Below are 20,507 nucleotides of genomic sequence, written 5' to 3'. Positions count from 1 at the left end.
AAGTTAATTCCGAGTTATACGTATAATTTCGCTATTGTTGAAAAATTTGCGATTAAATGATAAACAATAAACGATATTTGATAAAATGTATAATAAAATTGGAACAGAACCAATAAAATTATATAATTTTCTAGTAGTTATATATTTTTACACATCTGGATCTGTAATATTAGTATTGAGATAATCGCGATATCTTAATTTTTTTACTGTATTCACTGAAAATTATTATTTTTCTATTCAAGATATTTTTCTTCATGGTTTCAAAATCTTGTTTCCTCCCTCAAAATATATACGTATCTATAATTTAAATCAAATAAAAACCCATGTGACTTATATCTAAATATGTTTCTGGATTAAATGCGTGGCGGAAAACGTGTAACATTTAGACTCGTGTCCTTTCGAGTCCACGCAATCCCGCCGTGTGCCGACGACATAATCGTAAGGTTACATAAACGCGGCCTAAACACCATTTAGTTCCCATCATGAGCCACTTAATCTCCGATCGCGTAAACTCCCAGTGGCAACAACCAGGGAAGGGAACCAACAATGCATTGTGAAAAGAAAGAGAGAGACGCATGTGATTATGTTCTCGACAAACAGGAGAACTCTCTGGTCCCGCAAGAGTCACGTGGCGCCGTAGAAGTGAACACCATTTCTCTCCTCTTTCGGTGTAGCGCTTCACGGAAAAACTTACCCTACCCGCGATAGGCGATCGGCGAGCACGCCTCCAAGAAAAACAACCCCGAGGCCTCGGGCCTGCGTTCCCACGTATATACGCTAACTCAATCCCAGTAACGGTTCGGATTACACACCGCTTATATTCGGAGTACATCGCCGAATCGATACACATCCAAAAATTCAATTTCTTAAATAATTAATACTTAATGATAGTTTATTAATTTTTAATGATCAATAATAGTGACATTTTAACAATTAGTACACTGCTAGATAAAGACGCAGTACTTTTCATTGAGAAAATTATCTTAAAGTTTCTATTTTATGTTACAACGAGGTGAATGAAGCTGTAATTAACTCAAAGCATTCTGCCATGGGATAAAATAAAAATTACAAATGTCCACAATAAACAAAGAACTGAAAAAGATTAAATTTTTTCTGGATATACGAGGCATTTTTCATATATTCAGGTCATGAACCTTTATATTCTATTTAATTTTAAATGAAGTTTACTTTGGCAGAATTTTAGTTCATAGCTTGATTGAAAACTACAGTATGCATATAATGTTAAAATATTCTTTTTTAATTCAATGAAGTTACACAGTGGATTATGCAGTATATTAACAAACTTAATAAAATTTATCTGTGTAACATTCTTTAATTAGTGATAAGATAATTTATACATCGATAATTATATATAATTGTACATCGAACGTTTCGGTTCTACTTGAGCCATGTTTAAATTTTTTATATCACGACTGTCTTTTGAATTTACTATTAACTCGCAATTCTATCGACTACCTTCTCTTAAGACTTACCATTCGATATTTTACAGTTTTCTTCTCACGTTTCTTGGATTCTTTGGGCTGTAATCATTAGTCAAAATTTCACTCGAATCTCATTCGAAATACACTTTTTAGGCCATTCAATGTGAAAGTATTTGTGGCTCGACGAAGAACGTGAGATTGCTTTATTTTACTTGTTATCGGATCGTTGAAAATGGCTTAAAATAGAGTTAAAATCGATGTATAATTATGCATTTTATTACTAATTAAAGAATGTGACACGATAACTTACGCATCGACCGTTGCACTCTCAATGCCTTTTTTTATTTATTATTTGTTTAATTTTATTAATAAAATTTAAATCCTTAGTATCTATTTACTTTAATAAATTTTTTTTTATAGAATTGTTAAAAAAAATTGAGAGATATCAAAGTAACTTTCAAATAAATTTTGCGGTGTGCTGTTTAGATAAATTAAATTTAAATATAAAGATTATACCTTGGATTATACATAATTATCAGGAAAGTGAAGCCAAGAAATAAATCCCATAACAATTGTTGATAACAATTTAATAGCTTAATCGGCTGTTCCTTTCGATAGAACGTTTATAAGCAGACTTACGCTTTGTTGCTCTAGTTTGAAATAACTCTTGTTGCTTTAGTTGAAGTATACAGTTCTTAATCTTATCAAGAATCGCTTGCTTCTGCCTGTTTACAATCAGAATGACATACTAATAGTTCTTATCTTTTGACGTAATTCGTTCATTGAAACTAACATTAAGATGTTCTAATTCGCACTGCGTTTTTTAATAGACATCAATTGTGCGGTACAATATTTATAAAAATATTTGTACACAGAAAAAACGGTTTTGCTGAAGTATTTAAAAATTTAGCTAGATACAAATCTGAAAATAATTTTGTTGCACCATCAAAATAATTATAATAGGTCGCTGAAGTATGATAATAATACTGCGCTGTAAAAAATTTTAAAATTTTAGCAATCAGTTTGAATGTTCTACATAATTATTTTGATGGTGCAACAAAATTATTTTTAGAACTGTATCTAAACTGTATTTAAACTGTATCTAGTTAAATTTTTAGATACGTCAGCAAAACATAGGCGTTCTTTCTGTGTGAAAATAATGTGTTCAAACAATCGAAGTGCAACGACATTTTTAAGACTTTTTAAAAACAGTAATTAAATATAATTAATTTAAATACGATACTAATACTATTAATTACAAAGTAAAGAATTAAAAGTAGAGATATATGTATATATTTGAAATTCTTCGTTATTAAGGATCATAATTTCTCCATATCTTTTCTAAAAGGGATAGAGATTACTTTTAAGTGCGTTTAAGTGCGTAAAAAAGATGACGTTGTATTATGACACGGCCCAATGATCCCACGACTATCTTTAGACGTTTTCTCTTACCGTTCGAAAAAAGACAGCTATCGATCAAACCTCGATTAGTCGCCGATCCTCCAAGCCGGAAATGAGTTGACCTCGGGTTAGCCACGCGCGAGAAAAAAAAATCGTAATGCCGTAATACCCCCGGGGTGAGATGTAACCCGATGCGGGTGGCGGAACACGAGCGCGCGTGTACGCGGGAATTGTTTTTCAGCCGGGAAATATTATATGCCGTCGACCTTTCTTCGTCGCTAAAGGTTTTTGCGTCGTTTGTTCATCGATTTGACGAGACATTTTAGCGTGTAGGCATAAGAATTACTGAAAACGTTATAATCGTTTCTTTAAATAGAGATAAAGAGATGATTAAATTAAATTAAATTTTTCTTTATATAAACGCGGAGGAATATAGTGTCTCTTAGATCCTTATACTCTTATTCTGCGGGTACGATCAAATTATGACTTATAGTGACGCGGATTGGCAATAAAGGGACGATAACCGGTATTTAACGACGTTACCAGATCGATCTATCACAACGCGTGGTCACTCGGGGCGAAGTCGTGTTACGAAAAGCGAAGGAAACGAAAGAAAATATATAGGAAAAGCCCCGGTCGATGCCTTCCCAATTCGGCGGTTCTCCCGAACCGTGCCCGAACCATAAAAAAAAAGGTAGCAAAACCGCCGTTACCGCAGGAACTTTCGAACTTGGAAAGCAATTTCCCTCTCCCACTTAGGCAACTTTTTTCAGGAAAAATGGAGGCAGGCAGAAGGTATTGCCGCGATTATAAAACATGTGAGAAAAATTGCCAGTATTTTTATTCCATACATACGTATTTTGACATCGCGAAATATGATCAATTAATATCGCGTCCCCTATTTTATTGTACTTTGTACTTTGCTAAATAAGGTATTAAAAAATTTTTACAATCAAACACTGTTCGAATAAATTAAAAGAAAATTTTCAACGCTAATGCAAGGCTTATTAAACAAATTGTTACGCGCAAGATATTTTATTTTTCCGATTCCGATTGCGATTCAGTCCATCTGGCGAGAAGAGGCATTTGCGAACATTATTCGAAATGCAAAATTTGAATAAGCGACGTCATCTCGCTGAGGAAGACAAAAAAAACTACAGGAACTATACTTCGCAGGCATCGTAAAGTGACGCGAGGAATTTAAGCCCCAGAGGGAAGAGCTTCTCTCCCAGCCGCGTAATACGATCAACTCGTCCAATCATCGGCTTTGGCTACCGCGAAGCGCTCGGAGACGTTCTCCTCGTGCACAACCACGCGCATATACAAAGAGAACGCACGCTCGTATATGTATACAAGTAAACGTGTATTGCACGCGCGCGCGCGCGCGCGTGTTAGTGCGCGCGATTATACGGAGTAGGAACCTTAAGGTTCAGCCCTTTTAGAGCGGCAAAGCCGATCCGTCGTCGGCAACAAAGGTACCGACCTTCATCCTCATTTTCCCACCGACTTCTCTCCACCCCTATACACGTGAATATCACGGGCTACCCCGTAACCGGTCCGCCATTTTCTTTTCATCCCCGTGCCGACCAGCCCTCATTCGCTATGAGCCGTCGTTTCCTATGGTTACCATTTCGCTCGGGGGTTGGTTGACATCGTCATTGGAGCTTTTCGCCCACTTGTCAACGTACGTTTCTGACAATATTTTCATAAAAAAAAAAGAGACAATTTTATTTTGCGATTTTCTCTGGTTTATCCCTTGTGTACGAGATAATATCCAAAGCAATGAAATTATCCGTTAAATATTTCAAAGAGAAATTATAGCAAATAGTGATCAATTTTATTTAAAATATGGAATCTATAATGGTCTTATCCCTATCATGATTTTATCCTACCCCTTTCTGCTTTTTCAGCTCTGCTTCTTTTGAATTAAAATGTATTTCGCTAGAATTATAGTTAAATTATACCATCGTTTAATTCATTTTACATTCTTCTAGGACCGCAAGTGAAAGGAAGCAAAGAATTATTACATCGAGACAAAGTCACTTCTTAGATACAAACGGCTTAGATATTAACTTCTCAATGTGAGAAGTTAATAGTTTATGTCATAATGATGACTTTATAACTGATATAAGTTCCATTTAGGATTAGCTATGGATCTGACAAATTATGCATTTTTGCGCAGAGCCTTTAATATCATAAAAAAATCTACACAGCAATATACGACCTATCACATTCGTATTAGACGATCAGACGATTGTTACGTAACATGAAGTCCTCGGTTGAGTTCTGTTTTAAATTTTTCCGGATAGCGTTCGCTGCGATTAGCACAACAGCACGAAAATTATAGGCCTGTTCTTTTTAGCTGAACTTCTTGCACGCGGTTCATTTTTCCTCTTTACTTTTCACGTTGGAGAGAAAAAGAGAAAAGATGAACTGTGCAAGAAGTTCTAGGAGCTAAATAGAATAGACCTATTGGCAACGACACACACACACACACACACACACACACACACACACACACACACACACACACACACACACACGCGCGCGCGCACTCTCTCTCTCTCTCTCTCTCTCTCTCTCTCTCTCTCTCCGGGCTTTGACGTGGCTCTGACGCAATTTACACGGCTCGCAAGTTTAGCTCTAGGTCGGGTGTAGGATTTAAGCGCCTCGTACGTACGCGCCACGTCGTGCCCGAAGCAATACCGTATATCGATTGTGGGACGGCCGAGCCTCCGAACACATTACATGATTAAACCGCCCCAATGGCATAGCAACCGGCCTTGCAGCACTTACCTTATTAAAATATCCGCCACCCTCGCCGCGCCCTTTTAACAAAAGCGGAGCCGCGAACTACTCCGCGCCGCTCTCTTTATTACCTAGAAACGCTTTAGCCGGCCAGAGGTTGATCGGTTTCTCTGGGTCGCGAAACGACCGGTTGGAGTCCACCCTTTTCGCGATAGGTGTTAATCCTTACATCGTGCTTATGACGCTAATAATCGGTCCGACTGGATTTGAAGATGTATTCAGTTTTTCTTCTAACAAGTCAATTTCGAACCACGTTCGACGCTAAATGCGAAGATTGGAATTCGGAACGGATCTCGGAGAAAATTCGAATCTTATTGTAGATTAAAATAGCAAGGATATCTGTTTTAGACAGATTCTTGCAGTTTAATCGAAATTGTACGATAAATGTTTTCGAAATAAAAGAAATTTATTAATTTTAGTAACATTATATGTATAGATATATATATTAAATTTATATTTAGAAATATGTTTCAATTTAAATGTTAATTAGGAAAGATAATCTATAAAAATTATTATTTCTGAGTCGACATAGTCGAAGAACGAAGTTGAGAAGCTCTGAGTCAGTCGTTACCCTAATTGATAAATCAAAAGAGTCCCAACAGCCACGGGTCCTAGTTCCTCGGTTATTCGTAATAAGCGTAAAATATAACTCACACTCTCGAATCCTAAAAGGGTTACGGGGTCACGAGTCTCTGTTTATGGATGGCGAACTTAATTATCGCTAAACTCGCGCGATCCGCCGTGAATATTCATACGGAAAATCGGTCGTCGACTCCGCGTTACGTCGCTGCCGCGAGGTCGTGTCTTCCAGCCGCGGACATTCATAATTTAGGAAGCCATCGACCTTGCTCCACTCACCGAGATCGACTGGATGAATAACTCAGAGGATAAGGTGAGGTGCGCGTGGCGGAGGACGAGGAGGAGAAGGAGGATGAAAATGGCGGACAGTGATGTGGTTAAGGTGAGATGAGTAAAAGCCGAGCAAAGATCTATAAAGTCTAACATCACCCTCAGCTGATTAATATTTATTTGATAATTCCTATCATATGTATATGAGGAGCTAAAAGGCCTAAAAGTAAAAGTGTCTTTTTTAAATAACGTCATGATATAGTGTCTTACATTGCATTTCCTTTCATTTCACTGATTCTCGAATCGATTTGGAATCGTATTATATGCTTAACAGAAATAGTAAAGCAACAATTTTCGAATTACAAAGAATAAAAAATTCGAGAAATTTCAGAAATGTAGAAAAAGATAATGAAAGACTCGCCCAGCACCTGATAATCAATCTTACTTTTCATTCAATTATTATATAAAAAATTTAAAATTCGTAACAAATAAAGTCTTACTTCGATACATTTCCGATACGAATGTGTTTTGCATCAAGAAGCAACGTTTATCTGCAATGTCAGAAAATAAAGTGTGCCATGCCATTGACAATTTACATTAAAAATAGCGGATGTTATTCTAGCTGTACACAAAGATGATATCTCGTGGCCCTGAATACAACCGATCAAATGTAGTTTATTTCACGATAACAAGATATGAAATATTTTCCACGTCATTTCAAGATCGTATAAAGAGAGACCGTTATTGAATAAGACAAATAAGGTATAATATATATAATACAATTGTTAAATAATATAAATTTAATTTAGTTCTCGTAAAGCGAGTTTTTATCTTGTAATAAAACAAATGTTAGATTTTAAAAAATATGTCAAAAATGTGTTGAAAGAGAGTTAAATTATTTCCTATATATAAATAAAAAAAAAATTCATAAATTTTATAGACTACACAGGCACTTATTGCATTCTGCAATCAAAAGTTTGTAATATTGTAATTTTGTAGAACTATCGTATAACATCGTAACGTTAATATAAGTTGATTAAACAGCACTGCACCTAATTATACCAACTTAAACTGTATACCATATGATTAAAGTTTATTATAACCAAGTAATTTAAGTTTATATTTGTATTTTTATATTCAATTTTTTTAGGATTAATTAAATTTAAAATAAATTACATTCTAAAATTATATACATATGGACGACAATTTTGCGATTAAATTAAAATATGTAACATCTAATTATATAAGTCTAATAAGACCAAGATATTCTGATAAGAAAAAGAATAGAATCTTGTGCGCGCGTACAATCATAAATATTTTTTATAATTTGTATATATTATTATTTTCATATGAGTAAAATTATATTCAGACGATTTACGGCAAGATAAATATTTAATATTTTTAAGATAAAAAATTCTCAAAATGTTTTTCTCTCTGTGTGTGAATTATGATATTGATTAATATAATTTTATAATAATAAATAATACAAAATCTAAAAAACTCAATTGTATATTACCGATCTGATGTTAAATTTATGAACTTTTGTTTTTAAAATTAAGAAAAATATATTATATTTGCAAAGAATTTAATTAAAACTAATTTTGATTTTAACTATAACTTAATATGAAACTGTTCGCAAAAGACTTCTTCAGTATTTAAAGTCAACTTTGGTCAAAGACATTTCGTTGCTGGGGACTTAAGTGCTGGTAATCAATAATATTTGACGTCATTTTGTTAAAATATCGTACTGGCTTCACTATTTACGACGTCATAAAATCGATAAAGAGAAACAATAAGACGGTGCCATGGACGCGATAGCGAATTTTTAGATAGGGATTATTAATCTTATCGATCGCCGATGGAAACATTATCAAAAAGCGGCCACTGTTCACGTAATGACTAAGCGAGAATTTTAAGGCAGTTTCGATATTGCGCGATATCGGAGTCATTGAGTGCAGAAATTATGTCAAACGATACGCATCGTAAATTGAAGAAGCTAAGTCACGATCGGAGTTACCATGACCGGCGCAATTGTCCAAGCGTTTACTAATTTCCGCCGTTATAATCATGGCGCTTCGGCGCATAAATTGTTTTCGATGTTAATTTCCATTTTACAATTGGCAGTTGTATCTCGCGGATAAATAAATACCGCGGATGAGTTTCCGAGTCAACGAACGTAACGAAAAATCGAGCGATAATAATTAAATGGAGTCTAATGTTTACGCTGATAATGCATTTCATATTTACATTTCATATCTCAGCAGAAAATGGTAAAAAGAGAATGTTTATTTTTACAAAACCACTCCTCGGATATGTTTAATTGTATTACAAAGATAAACATTCATTAATAAAAGTATCAAATCGCGATGATATAAATTTAAATGATTATTAAGATTTACTTTAATAGTATAATATTATTTTTTCTTTCAACTAGTACACACAAATTAAAAGAATATCGATAATCTTCATAAGTGTGAAAATTTACGTTTATTTTTTCCACAAGCGTCGACATGTTGAATAATCATCGTGATAACTTAGACGTAACAGAAAAGGAGTGCTCAGCATATAACGCGCATTTGCAACGATGCATCACCGTAGGACAATAACTTTTTTAATGTATTGCTTTGAAGAATAGATATGCTTTTGTGTTAAGGAAAACGAGAATTTCGTGCTGAAGGAAATAAAAATGATCTTTCCACAATACAGCTTCTTTAACGTCGTCTATACACGCGAGCATTGCATAAGTTACATTAGCAATCTTGATTCTGCCCGAAAATAATCTCTGATAATATTCGCAGCTATCGGTTCGCTGATATGTCATTTTAAGATTAACGAGTTATATAAAACTCTAAGTGTTTAATAATTACATTTTGAAAGTTTGCCTCTTTTTTATCATTGGCTTCTTTATATCTCTTTTTGGAAATATTTATAAATGCACTTTAATAGCAGTTGTTAATTTTTAAATGTATATAGAAAATTGACTAAACCGTGAAAAATCGCTATTATCAGAAAAAATTATTTATATGAAAAAAAGCATCGATTCATGCAAATAATTTATTTTCTGGTATAAGACAAATGTTTTCTAAGTTTTCAAATAATGTAATAATTCACAAATTAATAACTGTTAAAACGGAGAACTTCACAGAAGTAAAATACAATTTATATTTTTAGGGACAAAATAAATTTAAAATTTTACCACCGCACGGCTTTGACATGTTCTTCGACATAAACGAATAACGAAAATGCCGTTTAAATTGTATTTTACTTCTGTGAATTTAACGCACAAATATTTTTTAGATTCAGCGTAGTTTGGGCATTATGTCTGACTAATAATATTTGTGAGTTTCTATACGCTTGAAAAGGACCGAAACCTGCAGTCGAAACGTAGCGTTTTGTGAACAATAAAATTTGCCAGTTGGGTCGAACATAATCCTTTTGCTAATTGTTAATAACTGCTATTTTTAATGACATATGTATAATATCTTCTTTTATGGATAATAATAGACATTGTCAATCATTTTTCTCCCTAAGGAGATCCGCGGTCCCAGAGCTTTCACATAAACATGTCACCTTTTCCCATTCATCTTTCAGACTCATTATTCATAATCGAAAATTTAATTTCCTACAATAAGCAAGTAAGAAAATTAATGACTTCTAATACGTTTGACAATTTCTGAGGCAGTCAATGTTGCTTCCGTAAATCGTTGCTGCTTTCAGAAGGTCTTCCATATAATTTTCTTGCACTCACCTTCTAGATTCTTGTTTCTCGCGAGGAGCGCCAGCAGAACGTCCTGATTAGGTGCCGCGTCGGCCAGGTCCTCGTCCTGATGGGTCGGCGGCAGGGTCGGTCCCAGCGGCGGCATCGCACCCGGCGGCGGACGCGGCATCATCACCGGCGGGCCGGCGGCGGCCCCGAGCGGCAGGGCCAGGCCGCCCGACGTGTGGTGAAGGGAATTGTGGGCCGCTATCGGGCCGCTGCTGGCCAGGTTCGTCGATAGCGTCGCGACCGGCGGCTGCACCGCCGCCGACATCGATAGGTCGACGCCACCCAACAGCACCGGACGACAACCACCGGAAGCACCGCTGCCGCTCACCGCCGGGAGGATCCCGCCGCCCCCCGGCAGCGGTGCGTACGGCAAGTACAGCTCCAGTCTAAGAGCGAGCTCGTGCAACCGCGTCGAGGAGCAATTTCCGGCGAGACAGTCGCCTCCTTCGCTCGATTAGTTCACTGAGACCGATGATTTGTTTTCGCGTGGACGGCGAGATCGACGACGCTGGACAATGTCGACGATTTCTATCAAGTTACGACGCAGGTTGATGCTCCAGATCGACTGCAAAGCGGTGAACGGTGACGGGGATAAATTCGTTGCAATCGTTGCACCCTGGAGATACTTGAAAGATGATTCATACGGAATACATGCGTTCGGTTTAGGAGAAAATTAACGGAGTAGCTGGATAGTTTCTTGAACTATTGCTCGACGGAGATTTTAATACGGATTATGCGAAAGCGGTTCGCCGCGGGATTTCTTGAAGTGAGAATCTCTCGCGCATAGAAGTATACAGTCGTGCATCAAGGCACTTTCCTCGCTAAAGATGAAATTATTAAATTTCTACAATATCTCCAAATCAAAGGAAGCACGTTTTAGCTGCCATGTTGCAGTCGGCGAAACAGCAATGAGAAGCCGCGTCTCTCAGGAGATTTGCTGTTTGTATCTTCCACCGTCATTTAAACATTGCACGATGTATAGCTATTGATCTTTAAACTGTCTCTTGAAGCTATCGAGCTCACTTGATGTACAAGATATCTCAACAGGAGATTATCCCGAAACAAGCAGCGTCCATTTAGTAGAAAATTCAAGCACGATAGTTCATAATTGGACAGAGAATTTCTCAGAGGTCTGCCGAAGCTGAAGAAGACTATTAACGCCGCTTCGAAAGCTCACCGATTCACTCCCACTTTTTTATCACTTCGTTTGCTATCGCTAACACGGTGCACTGAGGAAACAGAATACAGTTCTTGTGACACTCTCGCAAGCAATTTTACTTTTGTTACTTCTATTAGATAAATTAAATCTTCTCGATTCTGAAAACGCGCTCCGAAAATGCTCGAACGAAGGAAGCTGCACAAATAATTATTACGTAGTGTCTTCAACTAAGAATTCGTACGCCGATTTCACCTGCCTATGACGAACGATCGTTTTGTCGTCTTCGTCGTTCGCTTTATCTTGAAGAGGACTCTCGAACGCGGCCAATTTCGTCGCGAAATTCGTGCGATTGCTCGTAAACGACGAAGTCACGAAAACGCTTCTCTTGCGCAAAGTTACGCTCTTTGCGCTCGGGACTCGTTTACGAGCTCGTTGCACGAGACTTGAATGGGCTGTTTGTAAATAGTTCCACCTATACTACCATCTACAAGTCGGTTATTGTCAATGTTCTCACTCGGTTTTCGACAAGTGTATGCGATTTTCTAGACACGATTTCTTTTCGGCGTACATGAGGTCGAATTTATGTCGTCTTACGTTTCTACTTTGACACACTTGTCAAAATCGTCTCACGTTAAACATTCGGCGTACGTCATCTATTAGTTGGAGTCCGAGTCTTCGTGATCACGATATCTTCGTCTTCGGAGTAGAACCTTCACTTTTTGGATGTCAAATCACTTGCATTTGCTGTTGCTGGCGAAAAAATGCAATTGGACAGTCATATATTACGAACAATGCTGAGGAACGTGAATCACGTCGATAATTCGAAGTTTGTATCACCACCTTCTATATTTCTCTTCAACACTTTTCGCGATATGTAAGATGTTTCCGATCAGAGATCGCGAAGTTTATACCGCTTCCTTATACTTCGACCAATCTAGGTCGCTTCGGATGGTAGGTACAGTGTTTTCCGAGTTCTTTCTAGCTTGCGATCGCGTCGTGCCGGGCCAACGTCGCTCCGATGTCTTCGATTGGGCCGGAAATCGCCGTCGCCGTCGACGCACCGCGCGTCTTCCGGCAGGGTCCGTACGGGCTTGCAGCCAACCGCACACTTGTCGATGCCCCCGAGAACCGACGGATCGCCAGCCGCTTATCGGATCCGCTCGCGAGACCCGGTTTATCTCGTAACCTTGAAATACGTAGCACCGATCGCGCCGATCTCGCCGGGCGTCGCGATTTCGTTACTTATCCTTCAGCTTCGAAAGTTACACGTTACTCGACGACGTTGACGTTTTTGAAGAAGTATTGAACACGAGAAACCATTTACTCGAGACGTTTGTTTTATTTTGCAACAGAACCACAACGATGTTCTTTAATTTGAAACAAATAATCTTAAGGAAAAGAATTTGAAGTTATTTCGCTTAAAGTTAGGATGCAAATGAAGCTTCAATTAATAAAAATGCATGCTTGCACATTGCACCATTTTTCTATTGATCGTGATAAGAAGACAATAATCTTTTGAATATAGATTGTATTAAATACCAATGCTATATTCTTTTTTAACTTTGTTTCTGAAAATTTCCTAATTCCCATTATCCCTTTGCCAACAATTATATCTGTACACGTTCTTTACATTTGATCATTCTACAATCACATATTTCTCGTTTCTCTAATATCGAAGCTTCCCGCGGCTGCATTCACCTCTTATCCAAATATTTCCTCGATCTTTTTTTGCAATTACGCGATCACACCAATTATATCTCGATCAATATTCCACGGAGCGGCTAAAATTTTCTTTCAACGCCAAGTATACTCGATCGTGGTTGATAAAACTGGAAGCCTCCAAGTCTCTCCTGCGGGACTCGATCCCCCTCGAGACGCATCGAGTCGCAGTATCGTTGCCCGCGCCGCGCGGATCGGTAGCGAGACGCGCGGTTTTTACGCGCGTGTCGATGTAAATCTCGCGTCGTGCCCGACGTAAATCGTCCGACCGGCCGACGCGGAGAAAAACGCGATGGACCGCGGCCGATCTAGCCGGCCGCCGTTCCCCGTCCGGTTGATTCGGCGATTCGGCCCGAATATGCGGTCAGCCTCGCCGGCCGTCGGTAAGAAACGCCGAATTCCGCGGCCTCCTGATCGCGATCTTCGACCTGCCACGTTGTCCTGCCCGTTTTTTCCTTCGCATCGGTGAAGCGGACCCGTCCCGATGGCTCGGCCCGGCTCTACGAGCGCGTTCGATGACACTCCTCGACGAACGTCGCTGATCGTTCCCGCTCGGCTCGATATCTTCGCATCTTGCGTTTAGCAGTTTGACGCTTGGATATTGATAATCGCGGTAGATTTTAAGTCATGCGAATTAATGACGTCTCGTACCCACAGGTATAACTGTCCTTTGACAATCTTCAGATTCCGATGCTCTTGAGTAACATAAAGAACTAATTTGAATCTTGCTTAATTGCTCACTGATATATTCTTGAACAAGAAATGACTATAACAAGTATATATTAAGCTGATCATCCAGCAAGATCATCCAGCGGATATCTGATGCACAACGGTGTTATCCCAGAGAGTCTCCTTGAGTTGTCCCGTAAAATTCACTGATACTGAATTTATCTACTGATTTTTCAACAAGTCGTCATCCGATTATCCGATACAAGCGGCGATTCTTCAATTTCCAACGTAAATACTGCTCGCTCGAGGAGAGTAGCGGTGGTAACGATCAATCGGCGAGAGACGATACCGTATCGATATGAAAATTTTGAGACTTTATCCCGAGGTTTCCTTCGAGCAAAACTCATCGGCACTGTGGACACAAATTCGGTTTCCGATCCCTCGACGAGGATCGTGCGACGCAATCGTGGAATGCACGCGATTTGATTAGCAGGTGCCGCGGTACTATGGTGCCGGCATCAGCCTCAGCGCACACCGGAGGCCAGCAGGAACCCGGCTCACGGAGGGCACGAAGGACGCGCGGAAGGTGGAGAGGTGGTCGTCGCCCGAAATCGCGTACGCAGCTATCGGAGGAGAGGTTGCCACCCTACCCACCGTACTCGGCCACCACCGAGACCACCGCCGCCGCGCCGCCGCCACCTCGAACACCACCTCGAAGAGGGGAATCACCGGTGGGGGAGCCGTCGGCACGCCTGCGCCCCGCGCGCGCGTGACGTTTTGTGCCCCCCTTGCCTGCTCGCGGCGAGGCGGAACACGTGGGGAACGCATACCGAGCTACGATCTCGCGCAAGATTTCGTAGATGGTTTACGATACGAAAGCCAACGGGGCTGGCTATCTCTTGCTCGAGCGCGATGGACCTCGCTTCCCGTTTGGAGGAAAAAAGAATACGGCCGACTGTGATTGAAGATGACCGACATACGGGTGCGAATGTTAATGTTCGGAAGTTAATGTGCGTGAGATGTACAGAGTCTCATTAAGGGTACAGAAGAAAAGCCTTGGATAATTCAATAAACTTTCTTTGCTTAATATTTTCAATTATATTCTATTCATAATAATTTGAAGTTATGTTCAGTATAAATAACAATTTCAAATTTAAGCGCAATTAAATTTGTAAGTAAATAATGAAGTATATAGGTAGATAAAGACATAGATACGAGTATTAGGGTTTTCTGATTAGTATACGGTTTAATTTTTTATATTTTTATCGTTTAATAATATATTTACACAAGTGAATAAATAATTTTACTTCATAATCATGGAATATCAAAATGAGTACATATCTGGAGTTAATTACGAAAACTCAAGGATATTAAGCTGGTTTTGAATAGCTCTGTGTGATATATTTAAAATAATTAAATACTTATTATTAGAAAGTAAAATAGTTTATTATTAACGATAAAATTTATGAATATTTGATTTAATTATTGACTTTAATAATATAACAGCTGTAAAAATAATTTCAATGTTGACATTAATTGCAAATATTTCGCTTACATGTAGTTCTTTTTATGGAAAGACCTGCAGAAATAACTCGAATCAAGATGTTATATAAAGTATCATTGTATTTTAATCATAATATATGCTTGGCAAATATATCTAACAAATTAATAATTAATATTAATTGCTCTTATAAGAGATCTGCGAAGAGGTTTGTAATGTTATTTTTAGATTTCTATTTCCAAATTTTATATTTACCGCGACTGTATTTTATTTCTGTATACGGATTTCGCGATATAAACGAGACGATGCGATGGGGAGGAAGATCGATGATGCACGTACGAGCATGACGTTTATAGCGGGGTTATCAATATCAACCTTCTACCGGTTTTCTATATAAAAGTTACTATAGAGTTGAAAAAAAGAATGACAAGAGAGGGAGAAACGGATCATATAACCATTGGTTATAACATTTTGTTTTACGAGTATAAGAAATTAGTGGTTTTCTCAGCAATTCGAAAATTTATCAATATGAGTACTATGTGTGTATACCTAGACACACACACACGAACACACACACAAAATAATATGTGTGTGTTTTTAGTTAAATTGCAATAATTATTATTAATCTTATATTTAATCTGCATTATTAAAACTATGGGTGTTAGAATATTTCTAGAATATGCGCAGGAATAATTTAAAGTATAAGAAATATCGCGGGCGGCCCCGTCTATAAAAAGTTTGAAAAAAAAATTCTATATTTATATCAATATTTTATTCATTTATTGTATAAACAGTATACCTCAAAAGAATTATATCTTAAAAATAAATGAAATATTAGAATCTTTTGCAATCTGTATGATATTCACATTTCTTTATATCTTTCAAAATATATACATATAATTGGAGAATTAATATCTTTCCAAGTCTTAAATTTATCTTAAATACTTTCAAAAATAAGGATTATGTGTTACGTATATTTTTTGTTTTAAGTTATATACGTATTATACGAAAATTTTTATTAAATAAAAAAATATGCATTCAAGACGATTTGCCAAAAGAAAAAACTTTTCACTTTCTCAACTTTTCCAAGATTACAGTCGACGTGTAGAATCTACACAATGAGAATATCCGAGCAAATGCTTTAACCCATTTACATCTAACGCGAGCGATAAATCATACGGCCATATTATTAATAACGCGACCGGCAGAAGGGGCTGACAGGGCGGCATGAGGAAAAGCGTGTCCGAACTTCCGCGGGCGTCGAAGGTTCCGCAAGAAGCACACGGAACGGGATAGTATCAAGCGCTAATCAAGACCGATGGTCAATAATGGCGCCCACGGGCTGGCTGGTCGGCCAACCCAAGTCCAACCTACCTACCCCTCGGGCGCCGGGCGTGTACAGGGTGGTTTAAGCCACCACCGTCGTAGTCGCCGCCACCGCCGCCGCTGCCGCCGCCAGCACTGCTATACCTCCCACTATTCCGCTCGACAGGGGTTGATTCTGGCTGAAGCTGGAGAGCGAGACATATTTTTATTGTAGCTAGGTGAATCACTGCTACGGGGCATTTCTCCGTGTGTTATCTAACCCGGCTGCTTGTCTACGCGCACGCTTTTACGCGCGCGCGGTGGACCTGATTATTTTGTATTTCATTCTTGTTGCTGGAAAAAATGCACGCATTGGAGGCTTCGTACAGCTTTTAGTAAACGGATTTTTCACGTGAAAAACCGTGCCAATAATGACAAGTAAAAATCAATTATAATCGTACGATTACAGGATTAACGCCGGTACTCCATGTATGAGTGAACTTCAGAACTTCAGGATTATTACGAAATTATTATTACGATTATTACAAAATGCTTCCTCTTTTCCTGCTTTTTATTATACAGAAAATGCTTTTATGCACTGAGTAAAGTATCGTTATGTATTCAATTATGTCAAAAGTAAAAAAAATAATCGGTTTTTTTTTTAGATTTTGTCGAGAAACGGAGCTCCGTTACGTGCAAAATACTATATATGGCGCGTACATTGTTTGCAGCTCGCATCGAAAAGAGCATTTGCGAAAGGCTTGTATATTATGTTTGTATATACACGCGTATATATACCGTGTACACTTGATCCTACCTACATACATTTGATCTCACGTATTCACGTATATCGCCACATGAGTCTATGACTCCGTCTGTATTCAGTCAGCACGTCCGTATGAATTTACTCTGCTTACTCATTACACGCGTATTCAAATACGATATCGTTGCGGAGATATGTACATGAACGCAGCGAAATCGCATATCCTTTTCTTTGGATACTGATAATAAACTGGAAAGGACAACAATTGTTTCAATACTCATCACATGTTGTTAGTTACAGAATTATTTAACGTCGAAGGATAAAGGAATTTTTAAGAACAATTATGATTTATTAAAATCTTCTAACATTGTCTGTTAAATGTAACAATTAAATTTTATTTAAAATCTTGAGAAAGAGCAAAGTCTCCATTTTCAGTACATGTGGTGAACGTATATAGGTAAATGAGCATTGTTATCCAATCATCTCTCAAAAGCTGGTCCGCGCGACAAGATCTTCGCTTTGGTTTGCAATTCTGACTGTAAGTTAAGGAGAGCCTTAATCGATAAAAAGATTTGTAATTAAAATTATAGTTGCGCAACCACTAGGACACCCGATCCGAATGTCTACCGCGAACAAATACACGCAGCAATTCGTATAAGGATTGTTATAGCGTACACCCACGTGTCGCGTAAACGCGCTCGCTTCGATTCCCTCGTATGGTGCTCCTCAACTCAGCTCACGAGCGCGGCGCACGTGTATATACACTTTTCCGCGCGCGTGTACGCGCGTGTGTTCACGCGCACGCGGGGGGACAACCGGATCAGTCGACGGGGGTGCACTCAACGAAATTAAACCCGCTACGTTCCTCGACCTCGGACCAACTCGCGGCAGTCGCAATCTCGCGCCATCAGGAGAGAGACATCGACGGCTTTCGTCGCGTTTAGCGCGGCCGGCGCTTTTGGAGCTTACCGCCCCCGCGACACGCAGTACGGATTTTAACCCTTAACCCTTAATCCTTCCATTCTGGTTATGTAGTATTTGATCTCGCGGAATCGCGAGGCAACGAGGAGGGGAGAGAGGAGGAGGAGGAGGAGGAGGAGGAGGAGGAAGAGAGAGAGAGAGAGAGAGAGAGAGAGAGAGAGAGAGAGAGAGAGAGAGAATTAATAACGGCATGTTTTCAAAGAGATTTAATCTAGTCGTATAAAATTCTTAGTCCGGAGCGTTTTTCAGCGTGATATTACACAATCCCAGAAACTTAGAAATTTTATTTTGTAGAGTCAATAATATAATATGCATAAAAAATATATATTTGCGTAATTAGTTCTTGTTATAAACTTGTTCTTTTTATCTTATTTCCTCTATTTCTTTCCTTAAATGACTTTACGCAAGAATTGAATTTGATATTTGGCTTTGTTTTCAATTTTGCGATTACATTCTATAAATATGTATATTCTACGAAACATCATTAACATATTGAGACGTTCGAGTTCACAAAATATCTTCACCTATGTTATTTTATTTTCAATATCTGATAGTTTATTATCCATATCGAACTTTCCTGTATCACAATAATTTTTATTAAGAAAACTTAATATTAAGTATATTGCCAGTTTGCGATACCTTTTAAGTGGCAACCGAACGCGATGAGCAACTTCTTTTTTCGTTGGTATGCGAAGAGGGAATCGGGTACCCGGATATATCGGGACATTGCATAACGAAAACGGATAGCGCGCGCGATGGTTAGCACGAGCGAACGGCAGGAAAAGCTCGAAAAGCTCGAAAAGCCCGAAAGAGAGTGTCACGTTTCCATGGTAACCCGGCGTGGCAACTCCGCCCCTCTGGCCTCGTCGGTTCGATATCCTCTCGTCTCTCTTCCCTGGCTCCCACGTCAACGTGCTCTACATTTTTCCGAGCCGAAGTCGAGCCCGCGAACCGTACGATTAGAATGGGAGAAACGATAATGGTCCTACGTCAAGAGACGCGCCCGAGAAAGTCTTATTCCGAAATGTCTTCGCGATTAATCTTTTCGGCGAGCATTATATCTCGGGTTTAAACATGCGATGAATAACGTTGTTTCAAGGTTTGAAGATGAAATAAATATGTATCATGTATTTCATTTTGATTCTGTGATTTTAGTTCTATTCTTGTTCCGAACAACTTTTAATTGTTTGAGAAAATGCAGAAATATTCTGGTAGCAGTAATTTAATAGAAAATTATTATTTGATAGTTTGGAGAGAATTCGATGTAAGAATTGTTATTAAAAATTCTTTTTTTGTCTCTGTATTTTAAAAAATTTCTTCAATAATTTTATCTCTGCCATGATAGTGTGATAATACAGATGTATTTTATAACTTGTCCTGTTTATAATTTGCTGCAGAGATGTGATCGTAAACAAGCGAGTATTTTACAAAAATAAATTTTTGATGTAAAAGTAGAGTACTCTCTCACATTTATTATAGAAAAATTAAAAGTCGCGATAGTGACATTGTGGAAACAGCGTTTTAATACGAAACGAATCGAATCGAGTCGTTGCTGAGACTTAACTTTATTTAAAGTAGAATCAGAATTATATATATATAGGATCCTTTTATTCTTTTACGTACAGAAATTTATATGCTAAATTCAGGAACGATTAAAAGTGGGTCAGGCAGAAGATTAGAATCCTACAATTCTTCCCGAGAGTCGTCTCCTGTTTGACACATTAATTCCTCACGCATCTCTGAAACAGAACAGTCTTCGCGGGAAGACTCTCTTTCCCTCCCTCCTCCTCGCTATGCTGAATTTCAAAATTTACCTTGGAATAATTCCGCGCGCGAGATACGAGTGTTAATATCCGAACGACGGTGCCGAATCGATACGAGTCGGCGCGGTGGTCTCTCCCGTCGAAAAAGGGCAAACAAATTCGTACGCGCTTTCCGCGCGTCCGTCCATCCATTTTGCTCCCTTCCGTCCGATATCTCGTCCTCGTTCTCGCGCGGCCCATCTTGTCCTGTCCTCCCCAATGCGTTTCCGCCGGTGCAGCCGCATACCACCCATCCTGCTATTCACTCTCCCACCGAGCATGTGCTCTCTCTCTCTCTTTCTCTCTCGCGCGTGCGAAACGTCCTCGCGATTTGCTTTCCTC

General features: G+C 38.6%; 1 protein-coding gene across 2 annotated transcripts in view; it reads right to left on the bottom strand.

The window, feature by feature from the left end:
* Positions 1-14,414, bottom strand: part of Lim3 (Lim3 homeobox protein) — a 56,612-nt gene extending 42,198 nt beyond the window's left edge. For both annotated transcript variants that reach the window (XM_071782535.1, XM_071782536.1), the window contains exon 1: positions 10,249-14,414. In XM_071782535.1, the coding sequence (XP_071638636.1) occupies positions 10,249-10,531 (283 nt within the window). In that variant the 5' untranslated portion in view covers positions 10,532-14,414. The remainder of the gene's footprint in view (positions 1-10,248) is intronic.
* Between the last annotated feature and the right edge of the window lie 6,093 nt (positions 14,415-20,507).

The sequence above is a fragment of the Temnothorax longispinosus genome, chromosome 7 (genome assembly GCF_030848805.1).
Source record: "Temnothorax longispinosus isolate EJ_2023e chromosome 7, Tlon_JGU_v1, whole genome shotgun sequence".
Classification (NCBI taxonomy): Eukaryota; Metazoa; Arthropoda; class Insecta; order Hymenoptera; family Formicidae; genus Temnothorax; species Temnothorax longispinosus.
The sequence above is the reverse complement of the archived record's forward strand: the minus strand, read 5'-3'. Positions and strand labels throughout refer to the sequence as shown.